Source organism: Artibeus jamaicensis, unplaced genomic scaffold (assembly GCF_021234435.1).
Source record: "Artibeus jamaicensis isolate MK-2021 breed Jamaican fruit bat unplaced genomic scaffold, CSHL_Jam_final contig_402, whole genome shotgun sequence".
NCBI classification, from domain to species: domain Eukaryota; kingdom Metazoa; phylum Chordata; class Mammalia; order Chiroptera; family Phyllostomidae; genus Artibeus; species Artibeus jamaicensis.
Window position 1 is genome coordinate 3,145,514 of NW_026521818.1, and position 17,168 is coordinate 3,162,681.

The 17,168-nt window shown below is 37.2% G+C and overlaps 1 protein-coding gene and 1 pseudogene across 1 annotated transcript in view; one reads left to right on the forward strand and one right to left on the reverse strand.

Moving 5' to 3' along the window:
* Positions 1-17,168, reverse strand: part of FBXL17 (F-box and leucine rich repeat protein 17) — a 493,730-nt gene that overhangs the window by 452,491 nt on the left and 24,071 nt on the right. The window contains exon 4 of the mRNA XM_037138619.2: positions 1,967-2,098. Coding sequence (XP_036994514.2) covers positions 1,967-2,098 — 132 coding nt within the window. The remainder of the gene's footprint in view (positions 1-1,966; positions 2,099-17,168) is intronic.
* Positions 4,893-5,397, forward strand: LOC119044328 (ubiquitin-40S ribosomal protein S27a-like; annotated as a pseudogene).

The window sequence follows — 17,168 nt, forward strand, 5'->3', positions numbered from 1 at the left end:
ATTACTTTGTACTACATGTAGTAAAGAGAAAAGTAAAACATTTTTACTATATAATTTCAGAGATAAGAATAATTCTATGTGGTAATAAAAGCATTTACTTTTAATTCATAATGTTTCAATTTTTCTAACTGGAATATTGTATTGACTGATTAGAGAGGGAGAAAGAGAGGGAGAAAAGCATCAATGTGTGGTTGACTCTCACATGCCCCTGAGCAGAGACCTGGCCCACAACCCAGGCATGTCGCATCTGCTGGGAATCGAACCCATGACCCATTGGTTCACAAGCAAGCACTCAATCCACTAAGCCACACCAGCCAGGGCTGGAATATTTTCAAAATAGCATTATCTCATTTGAATTGCTGATGGTTCTAGAAACTTTTCAAAACTTACATTAATATATGAGATGTATTTATCAAATTTTATAAACTAACTCTAAGAAACAACAAAAAGATCCCTTTATTTGGGTGATACAATAAAGCAAGTCTTCTTTGGCCCTGACCAGCATGGCTCAGTTAGTTGAGTATTGCCCAGCAAAGTGAAAGGTCATGGTTTGATTCCCAGTCAGGGCACATGCCTGGGTGGTGAGTCCAGTCCCCAGTTGGGACGTGAGTGAGAGCCAACTGATCAATGTTTCTCTCCCTTTCTTTCTCTCTCCTTTACCCTCTCTCTAAAAGTAAACAAAATCTTTTAAAAAAAATACGAGTCTTTGTAAATATGCTATATATTCAAGACAACTTTGCCTGTTTTTAATTTTTTTAATCCCCAGCCAAGGACATGTTCAATGATTTTAGAGATAGTGGAAGGGAAGGAGAGAAATATCAATGCAAGAGAGAAACATCAATCAGTTGCCTTTAATAGGTTGCCTTTTGTAGGAACCTGCCATCTAGGCACATACCCAAACCAGATATTCAACCCGCAACTTTTTGGTTAATGGGACTGCACTCCAACCAACAGTGGCCAAGGTGACCTTGCCTATCATAAAGTACACTTTTTTTCAGCATTGGAAACTCTATTAGTGCCTCCCTAGTAACAACCTTCTCCATTAACTTGTACTATGTGTCTACCGAATCAAAATTAAATGAATTTTGAGTGTTATTCAGCCCTAAAAAAGAAATGAAGCTCTGACACAAGGTACAACAAGGATGAACCATGAAAACATTCAGCTAAGTGAAAAAATCCAGACAGAAAACCATATACTGTGTAATTCCATCTATATGAAATGTCTAGAACCAGCAAATCCATAGAAACAGAAAACAGATTACTAACTGCCAGGGCCTGAAGGAAGGGTAAATGATAGGGAATGATGGCTAATGAGCACAGAGTTTCTTTCCATGGTAATGAACATATTCTAGAATCAGTGAAGATGATTGTACAATTTTGTGAATATACTAAAATCAATGAATTTACATTTTAAAAGAGTGAGTTGTATGATATGTAAATTATATCTCAAAATAAAATTAAATGGTTTTAAGTATATCACATACAAAACACGAAGTGTAAATAATTTACACATGTGTGTGCCTAAAATATAAAACCTATGTAGCTACCAAGATTATCTACCACAATTTATGGAATCACCATTTTTCACCATACTTAGTGAAAAGCTCTGTTTCACAAGTATACATATTCCTGAATATTATAAATCCTAACTATCTAGTAATAGTGTAATCTCTAGGGGAGTCAGGAAGGACTACAACCACATATTTATTATGTTTTACAACTAAAATTTAATTTTTCCCAATATATCTGAATTAGCTGACTGTCATGCAAGTGCCACATACAAGCACCTATACAATTAGAGCATCAATTTATAAAATCATTGTGTGGAATGAATTATTGCTTTTACATAGGATTTGCCTCTAAACCACCAAAAAATACTAAGCAGAAGAAAATTTATAAGGTAAATTATAAGAAATTTAAAAGTTAGAAACAAAACAAAAAACACAAGGATGCCATTTGTACTTACTAATTTGTTTTCCTGCATGTATATTCTTTGTAATTTCAGGCAGCCCTTGGCTATGACGATCATGCCTTCATCGGAGATCTTGTAACACTGGCCGAAATGAATATCTTTCAGTTCTCTGCATTTTGAGCCCAGCTGTGAACAAAAAGATTTGGTTAAATGCTTAGAAAATTTAAAAGGCAACATATTTCTTTTTTTTAATTATTTATTTATTTTTAGACAGAGGGAGGGAGAGTGGGAGGGAGAGAAACATCAATGTGTGGTTGCCTTTCGTGCACCCCCTACTGGGGACCTAGCCCGCAACCCAGGCATGAGCCCTAGACTGCAAATCAAACCAACAACTGTTTGGTTCACAGGCCAGAACTCAATCCACTGAGCCACATCAGCCAGGGCTTTATACAAGTTTTTATAGTATAATCCAGTTTTACAAACAAATTGTGCATATTTAAATATACATATAAACATATGCATATAGAAAAGAAATAAAAATATACAAGGTGTTAATATTGGTTAATCTAATTAGTATGATAATGTATGGTATTGTTTTTGTTTTTTCTGCCTATCCATCTCATATTTTCTTAAATATTACTTTTATTATATCTTAAGAACCCTGAAATACCAATCCAAAACAAACTATGCACCCCAATGTTCATAGCAGCAAAATTTACAATAGTCAAGTGCTGGAAGCAACCTAAGTGCCCATCAGTAAATGAATGGATCAAAAAACTATGGTACATTTACACAATGGAATACTACACAGAGAAAGAAAGAAGGAGCTCCTACCCTTTGCGACAGCATGAATGGAACTGGAGAGAACTATGCTAAGTGAAATAAGCCAGGTGGTGAGGGACAAATACCATATGATCTCACCTTTAACTGGAACATAATCAACAAAAGAAAAAAGCAAACAAAATATAACTGGAGAAATTGAAATTAAAAATAATCTAACAATAGCCAGAGGGGACGGGGGAGGGGATAATGGGAGTAAGGGCTTTCAGGAACTACTATAAAGGACACATGGACAAAACCAAGGGGGAGGGTGGAAGCAAGGGAGGGAAGTGAGTTTGGCTGCGGTTGCAGGGAGTGGTGGGGGGAAAATGCAGATAACTGTAAATGAACAACAATAACCTAATTTTAAAAATAAATATTGCTTTTATAATAAAACCTTTCAAATTCTGTTTCAAGTACTGATATTCTCAGAAAGGTAAGTGATTTTAGTTAGTTTCTAGGGATGGTGGTATATATAAACTATGTATTTTAACATAGGCTACACTATAACCAATTATCTATTCCACTAGATATAGAAACTCCATGAAGATAAAAGTTTGTTTTGTTAACTAATATATCCCTGATGCCAGCCGGTGTCCTACACTTAGTTGATACTTAGTACATATTTGCTAAATGAATGAAAGGTTGATCAGGTTGCACACCCTGGAAGCCACTTTGAAAAATGTGGACAGATATAGGAGACCATGATTATGGTCTCATAATGTTCCAGTTAATTCAGGAGTTCTAAATGGGGTACACAGGTAGAATTCAGAGTGAATGAGAAAAAAAAAGGACTCCTTTATTTTCATACTATCCTCTCTAAATCAACTTTAGCCTGTCACCTATTTACGTAAGGGGAAAAAACAGTAGTTAGCAGTACACGGGACTTGGTAAACAACAGAAACCAAAGACAATTTCATATACTATTACTGCGTTGCAAATACAATGAAATACCATTTTTATTCATCAGTATTCATCATGTTCCTTAGATCCACTACCAGATCTTATAATGCATTAAAAGGTACGTGTACGTCTAGAACAAATGTACGATTGCACATTACTTAAACCTGAGAAAGCTGGATCCAAAGCCAATTAGGAGAGAGGCACAGAAGCAACTTGATAATCCCTACAGAACTGCCAATAGGCTCACAAGTGTCTGGCTGTGAGGGAGAGGTTGGTTCTAAAACCACAGGATTCTTGAAAGTCTGCTTTAGGGTTGTTAAGTATTCAGATCACCTCCCATTACTGCACAGACTGACCTTGCCAATCTTCCACCATAGTAAAACCCTGCAGTTCACTGGGTAGAGAAAAACACTGGGTCTTCGGACTGGGATACCTGAGAGCAAAAGCACAGTGCTGAAAAGGTGGGCATAATGTGAAAGCTTATACAATGAATATGGAAGATTCAAAAAATTAATTCTATAAAATGTTCCAGGATGAAAGACTACAGACATCCAGACTGAAAGGTCTGACTCATGTGTTCAGCACAAAGGACAAAAATAGACCCATGGCAAGGCAAACCATCAAAAAATTTCAGAACTATAAGTATAAAAAAGATTCTACAGACTTTCAGAAAGAAATAGACTTCATACAAAGAATTTTTTTAAATTTTTTAAAGGCATCAAATTTAACAACAAAACTGAAAGAAAACAATACGTCAATGCTATCAAATTCTAAAGAAAAATTATTTCACACCTGGAATTCTATACTCAGTATTCAGACTATGAATTAAATGTGAGGGCAGAAAGGAGAGATTTCAGACATGCAACTTCTTAAAGATTTACCTCTCATACATTCTTTGTCAAGAAACTATTAGAGTCTGTGCTGAACAAAACATGACAATAAGCCAAGAGAAAGAAGACATGACATTTGAATAATATGTCTAATAAAGTAGCAAGATGAGGAATGTCTTAAGGATAATGGTGAAGGTTGAGATACTAAAATGACCACTAATATAAGGGTATTTATATACAAGAAGTCTATCATGCAGCCTTCAGACTATGCCAGGAAGCTCTGCTTTAAGAAGATAAATTTTGATGAAGCATCTACATATAGATATACCAATACAACTGAGGAAAAGCTTTGGCTCCTTTAGTGTTAAAACTACAAAAATTAAACAGGCTTTTTCCAATCTGCTATCTGTGATGGAATCATGGCCAAGATGCAGATTTTCATGAAAATCTTTATGGGGAAGACCATCCCTCTTGAGGTTGGAACCTCAGATACAATATGAAATGTAAAGGCCAAGATCCAGGGTAAGGAAGGAATTCATCCGGATCAGCAAAGACTGATCTTTGCTGACAAGCAACTGGCAGATAGACGTACTTTGTCTGACTACAACAAGACGAAAAGGCATCCCCTCTTCATCCTGTGCTGAGATGCCATCGTGGTGCTAAGATAAGGAAGAAGTGTCACACCACTCCCCAGAAGAATAAGTATACAAAAAAGGTTAAGCTGACTGTTCTGAAATACTACAAAGTGAATAATGGCAAAATCAGTTGCCTTCATCAGGAGCGCCTTCAGATAGAATGTGGTGCTGAAATTACTATACCAGCCACTGGGACAAACATTATTTTGGCAAAAGCTGTCTGACCTATTGCTTCAAAAAAAAAAATGAAAGGACAAGTCATTGTATTTGGGTTAATAAAAAACAGGACAAAAAATAAAAATAAACTGAACGGGAGGGACACTTGCTAATTTCAATAAAAACAAAATTCTACAGAGAAAAAGATAGCTACATAATTGTAAAATGTAAACACTGAATACTTGTTTAACCAAAATTATAATAGAATTATGTTTGGAAGATGAGAGGAAAGGAGACAGGGAAAGAGGATAAATGCTCAGCTTCCAAGCAAGGAATCAGTACAGATGTTCTAAAATGAATAAATCAAGAAAATGCAGACATGGAAGGAAAATGCTTCTTCTCTCCTACTTCCTTCTTCTGGAGGAAGTTTGATTAATCTAATTCCTGGTCTCTTCACTGGTTAGTTTATGTTTAATAAACTGTACATGTTTGGATAATTTCTACTCTTCTTCATCTTGGGAACAAACTGCCCACAGGAAGCAAGCAATCTCCACTTCTACATGGGCAAGCTCCTCTACAGGGCTGGCCTACCTGATGATAAGAGAGTCAGATAGCCAAACTCTAGCACTGAGTCAGCAAACTCACTTAACTCTATTACTAAGAACATTTTCTAATGTATCCTTTCTAAGTAATAAAGTTGATTCTTTTCCTCTGTCACTATTCCTGTATCTTATTTGTCAATTTGATCAGATCCTAGGCAATAAAGAGACCTTAATACTTAAGGCACCATGAAGGTTCATTGAGAAATAGAACTGGATCCAGCACTGGCTGGTGTGGCTCAGTGGAGTGAGTACCAGCCTTCAAACCAAAAGGTTGCCAGTTTGATACCGGCTCAGGGCAGATGCCTGGGTTTCAGACCAGGTCCCCAGTTGGGAGCATGCGAGAGGCAACAGATCCATGTATCTCTCATGCACTGATGTTCTTCTTCCTCCCTTCCCCTCTCTCTAAAAATAAATAAATAAAATGTTTTTAAAAATAGAAGCTATATAAAAGGCATGAATAAGATATTCTGTAGGGTCATCAGTGTGTGAAGAGAGCTTGGTAGAATCTAATGTTGAGACAGGTCAAGTCATACTGCTACAGCCTGGGAGACAGATTTAAGCAGATTACATCATGTTTTGACCTTAGCAAGTGGTTTTCGTGGCTTTATCTACAGACAACTTTCCACAGAAGTAGGGGCCACAAGAGTAGCTATACACAGAAAAGAACCACGTGGCTGGCCTCCATATACACCAGCAGCATGGGAACCCAAGCAACTTACTAAGGAAAATTATGTCATTTATAATTATAATTACTATCATTTAGTATCACTGCAGAAACTGATGTTGTTTTAGATGTCTTCATGAGACATAATAGGCAAGACTGCACATGCATCAGTGCCTATCTGCACTAATCACCACTGTCCCAACCACAAATGTGCTAATGTTCCAGACTATCCAGGCACTACAGTCAATCATTACACCCAGTATATTTCCCAATTTTGCTGATGTTCAAATCTCTCAATGATGCAACTATATGTCTATCAGCCACAAAAAAAATATTCATAGGACACCAACCAAGCCTTATATGAATATCCCTGTCAACATGCCCTGAATTTAACACTATTAGTTGTCTAAAAAACAGCAGTAGCAGTGGTGGTGGTGGTAGTAGCAGTATAACTTCTAAATATAGCATTCTCTACTCAGGAAGGGAGTATTAAAGACATTGTAGGTCTGACCCTGCCAAAATAGAAAGATCTTTTTTTAAAGATTTTATTTATTTAGTTTTAGAGAGAGGGGAAGGGAAAGAAGCATTGATTTAAGAAAGAAACTGATCAATTGCCTCTCATACATGCCCCAACTGGGCACCAAACCCACAACCCAGGCATGTGCCCTAACCAGGAATCAAACCAGCGACGTTTCACTCTGTGGGACAATGCCCAACCAAGTCACACTGGTCAGGGCCAAAATGGGCAAATCTTGATTAAGCGCCTTGGCGTACAGCTGAGAAAACCAAACAGGTGATACTACAGGATAAGAACCAGGCCCTAGACAAAGGGCTTGTGTAAACCATCTACGTTAAAGGAGTTTGGGTAAGACCTTGGGCTTTTCAATTAAAGCATATTAAAGCATAAAACTGAGTATAAGCAAGATCAAGATGATCATCCTGTAACTGCAATGCCTTTAAAAAAGCAATCAGCCCTGGTTCGTGTGGCTCAGTGGATTGAGTGCCAGCCTGTGAACCAAAGGGTTGCTGGTTCAATTCCCAGTCAAGGCACATGCCTGGGTTACAGATCAGTTTCCTGGTGGGGGGTGCACAAGAAGCAACCACACACTGACGTTTCTCTCCCTCACCCTCTAAAAATAAATAAATAAAATATTTTTTAAAAAAAAGAAATCAACATCTGAATTTCAGGATAAGCTACCACTCCATCCTAACAATAAATAAAAAGATAAACATACTGAAAAATCAACATCTCTTCTTATACCCATCAGAAAATAAGGTTACAGGGAACACCACTGCCCCCAAACTGGAGACAAAACAGTGAATACACAGAATCACAACTTGCTAGAACAGAAAGGAGCTAGAGCAAGCCCCCCTCGGCAGGAACCAGTACAAGGGTGGGAAACTCCCAACTGTAACTGATCTCCTCCTGTATAAAATAAATAATTCACCCTCATTTTATCCTAGCAAAACATCAGTACCTAAAGAATCTACAAACACCTCAAAATTACCTCCAGAATACTTTCTATCCTACCAAAGAACAAATGTTACATAATCATCAGGTAATAATATCTATCTGGATGATGTTGATTAGATATGTATCTCCACTCACCTTGGTTAGGTACTGGGAAAGAGCTGACCTTGGGGCCCTTCTAGGTAGTGAAGGTTATCAACCATGTGGAATTTCAGCTCCAACACCATCTCTCCATTCACACCCAGCCTATACTTCATTCCTACTTATACCTCGTACCCTACAATCCTTACTCTCCTTCTTCACCCAAGTAAATGGGTAACCTAAAACATAGAACCCTACTATGTCATTTAAGATGTTCTAAATTTTTATCAATATTAGCCTGGTTCCCTAGGAAAAGTACAAGTCAGATGACTGATAATAGAAACCCTCCACTAACTCAAGAAGAACAATGTGTCAAAGGTACTCACTAGTCAATCCTGAGAAAAGTGTTTAATGAAAAGGGTGTCAGTAGCCACTTCACTTAAAAAAAGCCAGTCCAACCCTGGCTGGTGTGGCTCATTGGACACACTGCTGGACTGCAAACTGAAAAGTCTCTGGTTCAATTCCCAGTCAGGGCACATGCCTGGGTTGCGAGCCAGGTCCCCATCTAGGAGCATAAGAGAAGCAACTGATTGACGATGATGTTTTTTCTCCTTCTCTTTCTCCCTGCCTTCCCCTCTCTCTAAAAATAAATAAATAAAATCTTTATAAAAGAAACCAGTTCATCCACAATAAGCCATGTTTCATTTTAGCAGTAATTAAACTCTAAATAAACTAGAGTAAATAAATAGAAAATATCCTTGATTCATTTTTTTCTTTACAATAATTACTCAAGATTATTCACAAATTTAATTTAAAAATCCAAAGGTATTTTTCAAATGTTTCTATAAAATACTGGGAGGTGATTTTCCCAGCACCTCAAATTTTAATTAAGGTTTTTCACAATACCCTTGAGAATTTACAAAAGAGAATCTGTTTTAAGAAACCATCTGCTGTTACTGGGCTTCTTTTATAATAAAACAAATTCCTTAAGAAGAGTAAACTTTAATCAACAAAAATGCTAGACAACTGAAATTACAACATGGGACCCACTGGGATAAAAACAAGAATTGGTCTTCCAGTGTCACAGGAAAGCTGCTCAAAACCAATACTACGAAAAGATTTTTAAAACAGCAGGTATGCCACCTTCAACAGAAGAAGAAAGCTGTTCCTCTCACCTTCCATTCCCAATCTGTCACCACTGTAACTACTACAGACAGGCAAAAAAGACAGTGAATGAAATCCAACCCGTATCTTCTCGTAAATTCACACGTTAATTGTTCATGTTTGTAAAAATTATACAAGAGTTGTATAATTTGACATTCATTTCATCTTGTGTAGTAGAGTAGTATAGACTATGAGATATGAAAGGAAGCAAAGCAAATTTTTCAAACTGCCACTAACCTAACCCACTTTAAGGACTCAAATTTGAATCTTTTTCCTAGACTTATATTGTTCGACTTTTCCTTGTTTAAAGGTAATTCCATTCAATACAATGAAAATATGCTACATAAGCTCCCAAAATATGTGCCAATACTATTTTTATATTGTACTGGCATGGCATATAATTTAAAATCAGATTAAATGAAAATTCCCAACATACACAGAATATTCATTTGATGAATCTGTTATACACTGAAAAGGTATTTAACTTTTTTAGGAAACCAGTAAAAAATACTATTTTGGCACCAATACACAAAAACCTTTGTTACTTATTACTAAAGTTTCAACAAAAAAATACTGTGATTAAAACTTTTGTAATGTAACTTTAAAAATATAGGAAGCCATCAAGTCTCCATTAACAAATGAATAGGAAAAAAATATATGGTTTATATAGAAAACAGAATATTATTAAGCCATAAGAAATAATGAAACATTGATATATGCTACAACACAGATAAACCTTAAGACATTATGTTAAGTGAAATGAGGCAGATGCAAAAGAATTAATATTGTATGATTCCACTTACATGGGGTATGCATAACAGTCCTAGAATTCACAGAGACAGAAATTAGAATACAAATTACTAGAGAGTGGAGGAAAAAGGCCAGGGAAATAGGAAATAATTCCTTGATAGATATGTAGTTACTGTTTGAACTGATGATAGTTCTAGAAATAGATATTGGCAATGGTTATACAACATTATTAATGTACTTAATGTCAGTGAATTATACACTTAAAATGGCTAAAATGACAAATTTTATGTATATTTTACAAAAAAAATTGACATATTAAAACAGTAAATGTCAAAAAAAACTTGAGGGCATAAAAACTGCCAAATAACAGTGATGTTAATCCTCAAACCTGGTTTTTTCCTAGCTGTAATTATAACATAATTACATTAAATATTAAATAAACTGGGTTAAAATGGAGGCATAGATAAACATACTTCACCTCTGCACACACCTATAGCAAAAATGACAACTAAGCTTCATAACAAATATTGCCCAGATTTGTGGGAAAATGTAGCTATATGAAAGTCTGACAACCAAGGATTTAAAGCCACATTCATCCAGGAGGAGCAGAGAGGCGTGGAGAGGTTGCAGAACAGGCTGTCCCACATTCATGTGTGGTAGATAAAAACTGGGAGGTATACCTCAGGAGCAAAGGATACTAGCCCCAAACCAGACCATATAGCCCAGGGTTCTAGCACCAAGAAAATAAATCCCATAACTTCTGGCAGTATGAGTTGGCAGAAGAAGCTGTGGGATTCCCAAGAGACTCCTCTTAAAGGGCCCACAACCAACTTAGGACTCATGCACTCATGGTGAATCCACACCCTCTAGGATTCAGCACCAAGGCAAATAGCTGGAAGAGCACAAGTAGTATACAGGGAGAAGGGGAGAAAGTAAGGTAACTGGAAACAGGGCAAGTGCTGGGAGAAAGCTTCCTCCTGGGCAATTTCAAGAAGCCAAGCAGCAGCATTCTCACTTCTCTGAGCCCTCCCCTACACAGAGCAACAAGTGGTGAAACAGGCTGCCTAGCCCTGGCTATTACCTGAGGCTCCACCCAACAGAATTTACAGGTGCCCTTTCTACACCAGACCACGCTACTAAGACATGGAGTCAAAGCATCTCTACCTAATACATAGAAACAAACACAGGGAGGCTGCCAAAATGAGGAGACAAAGAAATATGGCCCAAATCAAAGAACAGAACTCCAGGAAAGAACTAAATGAAATGAAGATAAATAACCGATCAGATTCAGAGTTCAAAACACTGGCTATCAGGATGCTCAAAATCATTGGGTACTGCAAAAGCATAGAAGTACACAAGCAGAAATGAAGGCTACATTAACATTTAAAGAAAAATGTATAAGGAACCAACAAGGAAGAAAAAAAACATTGAATGAGAACAACAAGAAACAAGAATTCAAAAAAAACGAGGTTAGTATAAGCCACTGAGACATCTCCAAATTCACCAATATTTGAATCATTGGAGTGCCAAAAGAAGAGAAAGAGCAAAAATTCAAAGTGCATTTGAAAAAACAATGAAAGAAAACTTTCCTAATTTGGTGAAGGAAACAGACATATCAGTAAACGCAGACAGCCCCAAACAGGTTGGACCCAAAGAGGACCACACAAAGACACACCATAATTAAAAAGACAAATGTTAGAGATAAAGAATCTGAAAAGCAGCAAGAGAAAAGCAGGCAGTTACCTACAAAGGAGTTCCCATAAGACTATCAGCTGATTTCTCAAAAGACACTGTGCAGATTAGAAGGGACTATCAAGAAGCATTCAAAGTGATGAAAAGCAAGGATCTACAACCTAGATTAATCTATCCAGCAAAGCTATCATTTAGAATTGAAGGGCAGATAAAGTGCTTCCCACACAAGGTAAAACTAAAGAAGTTCATCAGCACCAAGCCACTATTATATGAAATGTTAAAGGGAATGATATAAGAAAAAAAGATCAAAATCATGAATATTAAAATGGCAATAAAGTCACAACTATCATCAAGTGAATCTAAAAACAAAAGCAACTAAGCAAAGAAGCAGAACAGAAACAGAACCATATACATAGAGATCATTTGGAGGGTTATCATTTGGGAGGGGAAAGGGGGAGATTGAGGAAAAAGATACAAGGATTAATCATTACAAATTGGTAGGGACAAAATGGACAGGGGGTATGCTAAAAACAGTACAGGAAATGGAGAAGCCAAAGAACTTATATGCATGACCCATGGACATGAACCAAGAGGAGGATCAATGAAGGGAATAGGATGTACCAAGGGGTGGATACAAAGGGGGAAGACTGGGACAAATGTAATAGCATAATCAATAAAATGTATTTAAAATAAAAAGAAAACTAATAAACTATAAAACAAAGTATATTTAAAAGGAAAAAAATCATACACTTCAACTCTTCCCCATAAAAAAGAAAATCTAAATTTGGTATGTTGTAAATGTAAATTATGCTCAGTAAGAAGAGGAGTATCTAAAATAGCTCATTAGTATTTTTATACTGATTATAAATTGAAATATAATATCTTATTTTGAACATATTATATTATATATAGTATTAAAATCAATTTATCTGTTGACCTTTATTTTTTAAGAATATTTTTAATATATTTTATTAATTACACTATTAAAACTGTCCCTTCTTTTTCTCCCCTTTATTGTCCTCCACCCTGCACCCCCACCTCCCTCCAGCATTACCCTCCCCTCTTAGTTCATGTCCATGAGTTGTACCTATACTTCTTTGGCTTCTCCATTTCCTTTACTACTCTTAACCTCCCCCTGTCTATTTTGGACCTACCATTTATGCTTCTTATTACCTGTACCTTTTCCCCCATTCTCTCCTTTCCCCACTGATAACCCTCCATGTGATCTCCAGTTCTGTGATTCTATTCCTGTCCTAGTTGTTTGCTTAGTTTGTTTTTGTTTTTTTCTTTAGGTTCAGTTGTTGATAGTTGTGAGTTTGTTGCCAGTTTACTGTTCACAGTTTTGATCATCTTCTTTTTCTGAGATAAGTCCCTTTAACATTTCATATAATAAGGGCTTGGTGATGATGAACTCCTTTAACTTGAACTTATCTGGGAAGCACTTTATCTGCCCTTCCATTCTAAATGAAAGGTTTGCTCGGTAAAGTTATCTTGGATGTAGGTTTTTGCTTTTCATGACTTTGAATATTTTCCAGGCCCTTCTTGTCTGTAAAGTTTCTTTTGAGAAATCAGCTGATAGTTTTATGAACACTTCTTTGTAGGTAACTGCCTTCTTTTCTCTTGCTGCTTTTAAGATTCTCTCCTTATCTTTAATCTTGGGTAATGTAATTATGATGTGCCTTGGTGTGTGCTTCCTTGGGTCTAACTTCTTTGGGACTTTCTGAGCTTCCTGGATTTCCTGGAAGTCTGTTTCCTTTGCCAGATTAGGGAAGTTCTCCTTCATTATGTTTTCAATTTCTCCTTCTGGCACCCCTATGAGTCAGACATTGGAATGTTTAAAGCTGTCCCAGAGATTTCTAAGCCTCTCCTTTTTTTTTTTTTTTAATTATTCTTTTTTCATTCTGTTCCGGTTAAATGTTTACTACTTCCTTTTGGTCCAAACCATTGATTTGAGTCCCAATTTCTTCTGTCACTGTTGGTTCCATTTTCCTTTATTTAACTTTTCATAACCTTCACTTTTTCCTCTATTTTGCAACCACTCTCCACCATTTCTGTGAGCATCCTGATTATCAGTGTTTTGAACTCTGCATCTGATCGGTTGCCTATCTCTTCATTGCTTAGTTGTATTTTCTCCAGAGCTCTGCTCTGTTCTTTCATTTGGACCTTTTTTTTTTTTTTTTGGTCTCTGTGCACCTGTTACATAATAAGGGGCAGAGCCTTAGGTATTTGCCAGGGCATGGCAACCCATGTCACTGTATCATGATGCTATATGTGGGGGAGGGGTCCAAGAGGGAACAATGCCACTTGCTCAGCTCTCAGCCGGCTTTCAGTCACTTCTTCCACCACCCACAGGCAAACTAGGCCCTTCTGGTGCTGACTCCTGGGTGGGTGGATTACAAATCCCTAGAAGGTATACAATACCTTCTAGGACTCTGAGGGTCTCTCCAACAAACTCTCCTGTGAGGCTGGGAGTTTCTCTGACCACTACAACCCCCACAGGTTTTTTTTTATTCAGAGGTTTTGAGGCTTTATTTCCCCGTGCTGGAACCTTGGGTTGAATGGTCTGTCTCACTGACCAGTTGTTCCTCCTGGTTTATCTGTACACAAATGTAGAATGGCCCGGTCCACCAGTTGCCACTTTGCTTCGAGTCCTTTCCTCCCTGTTGTCTGTCTCCACCCAACCTACCAGTCTCGATGAGTGTTTCTTCTTTAACTCCTTGGTTGTCAGACTTTCATACAGTTCAATTTTCTGGCAGTTGTGGTTTTTTGTTTTTAAATTTGTTGCTGTCCTTTTGGTTGTGCAAGGAGGCACAGTGTATCTACCTATGCCTCTGTCTTGGCCAGAAATCTGATCTTTACTTTTTTCATGTGGCTACAATCAAGTTTTATATAACATGTGACCGACGATATTTCTGTCAGATAGTGCTGGCCTGGAGAAGTCTGTGCAAACTGCCTCCTCAATAAATACCACACTAGGGTACCCCAAGAGGCAGGGAGGGGAGGAAGTCAGCCTGAGTGAGTGACAGGTCCCCTGACTATTGGGAGAAGTTTTTGCCCTGTTGGATATATTAGTATTTGTCAGGACTTACTATTGTCTTCTTGCTCTTTCCTTGTCTAAGCAGAAAAAAAAGAATAGAAAGGGAAGGTCACTTCTGCAAGTCTAAAGCCGGATTTCCTTGGGAAGTCCAGCTGGCCAGTTTAAATGTCAGTCTATTCAGAGATGCAACAATATAGAATGCCTTTTCTCTAGTAAGTGTAAGTAAATAGTTATAGGTTGGTGATCCCAGAGCCATCAGAAACCCTAAAGCAGAGAAAGAGATTTGTGGACATTGGAAACTTCATCTAAGAAAGTAAAAAAGTTGTTTTTGCATAATAAGAAAAGAAGGATTAGGCCCTGGCTGGTATAGCTCAGTGGATTGTGTGCAGGCTGCAAACCAAATGGTCGTTGGTTCAGTGCCTGGTCAGGGCACATGTGTGGGTTGCAGGCCAGTTCCCCAGTGGGGGTCTCATGAGAGGTGACCACACATTTATATTTCTCTCCCTCTCTCCTTCCCTTCCCCTCTAAGTATAAATAAATACAATCAGAAAATTTAAAAAAAAGAAAAGAGGTGAAGAAGTGATTCAGGCTACAAGTTGAAATTCGATAGGAGGATATTTAATTTGCCCTTATGTATTTTGTATTTCTTTCTATTTTTCTCTAAAATATACTCAGTGATGAATGATTAGTCATGACCTAATAATTCACGCCCCTAATTTGATAATCACATTTTAGAGGAATATCAGTATAAATGATCAGACTGCCTTCCACTTTGGCTCAATGGTCATGGTTGGGGAAAGATCTGGTTTGTTTAAGGAGGTAGGGTAGTATGGCAAAATAACCCATGTACCTAGGGGCAGATACATGGAATCCCGACATGGAAACTGGGAGAAAGCAAACACTTTCTCAGGCAAGTAGTAAGCAAACACTTACTCGGGCATTTGTAAGTTGTCGGGCAAACTTACAGATTCAGCAGAGGTTCTCCATCTGGGTCATATGCAGCTCTCTGCCTGGCACAGAAAAGTTTGTTGTCTAATCAGAAGACAGAATGCAACCCATAGGAATTAAATAAATGTAATCAGTTTTATTTTTAGTAAATAAATATTAAATAAATTGACTTGAATGAAAGGAAAAAGAAAGGTCTTGCTATAAGTCTAGTAGGTTTAATATTTTGCATTCAATGAAAGCAACCTAATAAAAAATTATTATGGAATTCATTTTGGATAAGACAACCATAAAATTATAAAATACTGGGAAAATCATATTCTATGGGCTGCTGCACTCTTCCTGCTTCATAATAGTTTTATGTGCCTGTTCCCCTCCAATGAAAACCAACAGAAAATCATGAATGCCACCTCACGGTGATAGTTTAAGCACAATAGTAAAGTCAAAACTCTAACCATCTCTTAATCCAAAAAATGGCCTTGCCCTTGTATCAAAAGGCTCATTAATGAATCTACATTTACATAGTTTTTTAATTAAAATGTTTACAGCACATATTGATTTCTGTGATTCTATAATTTAAGTTAATTTCAATTAACTAACTGACTTCCATTCTCAGGCCATTCACATGAGAAGACTTACACTGAATTATAACAATATCTACTTATGCCTCATTGGATTGTTGAGAATATTAAAACCACTGGCCACAGGCCAGTGTGGCTCAGTTGGTTGGAGAGTCATCCTGTGGACCAATAGGTCATGGATTTGATTTCTGGTCAGGGCACATACGCAGGTTGCAGGTTCAATCCCTAGTCAGGGCACATATGAGAAGACAACTGATTGATGTTTCTCTCTCACGTCAATGTTTCTCTCTCTCTCTCTCTCCCTTCCTTTCTTTCTAAAAGCAATGAAAAAATGTCCTTGGGTGAGGACAAAAAAATTTTTTTAAAAACAATGCAAGTAGAATTGATTATTAGCAAACCACAAGGCATATAGAAGTACTTAGTAAATGTTATATATCATTGTTATTATTAATGGGTAAAGAAGGAAGCTATTGGGACACTATTCATTAGGATTTATGTGAAGGGAATATTTTTAAAGTGCTGTAACAGTGTGGTGATTATGAGGAAGTGTGGGTAGGTGAAGGTGGAAGAGGATATAAGGGTGATAAATGGTAATGAAAAATATACAATTAAAAAATGCTTTTAGCCCCTGCTGGTATAACTCGGTGAATTGAATTCTGGCCTGTGAGCCAAAGGGTAGCAGGTATGATTCCCAGTTGGGGCACACACCTGGGTTGCAGGCTGGGTCCATGGTGGGGGTAGCACGAGAGGCAACCACACATTGATGTTTCTCCCCTTCTCTTTCTCCCACCCTTCTCCTCTGTCTAGAAATAAATAAAATCTTTTTAAATGCTTTTTAAAGAAGAAGCATTTTAAAAAGTCATATAGCAAAAATCTTCCAGAAAAAGAGAAAGCCTTCTTGACATTAAACGAAAGCTCTCTATACA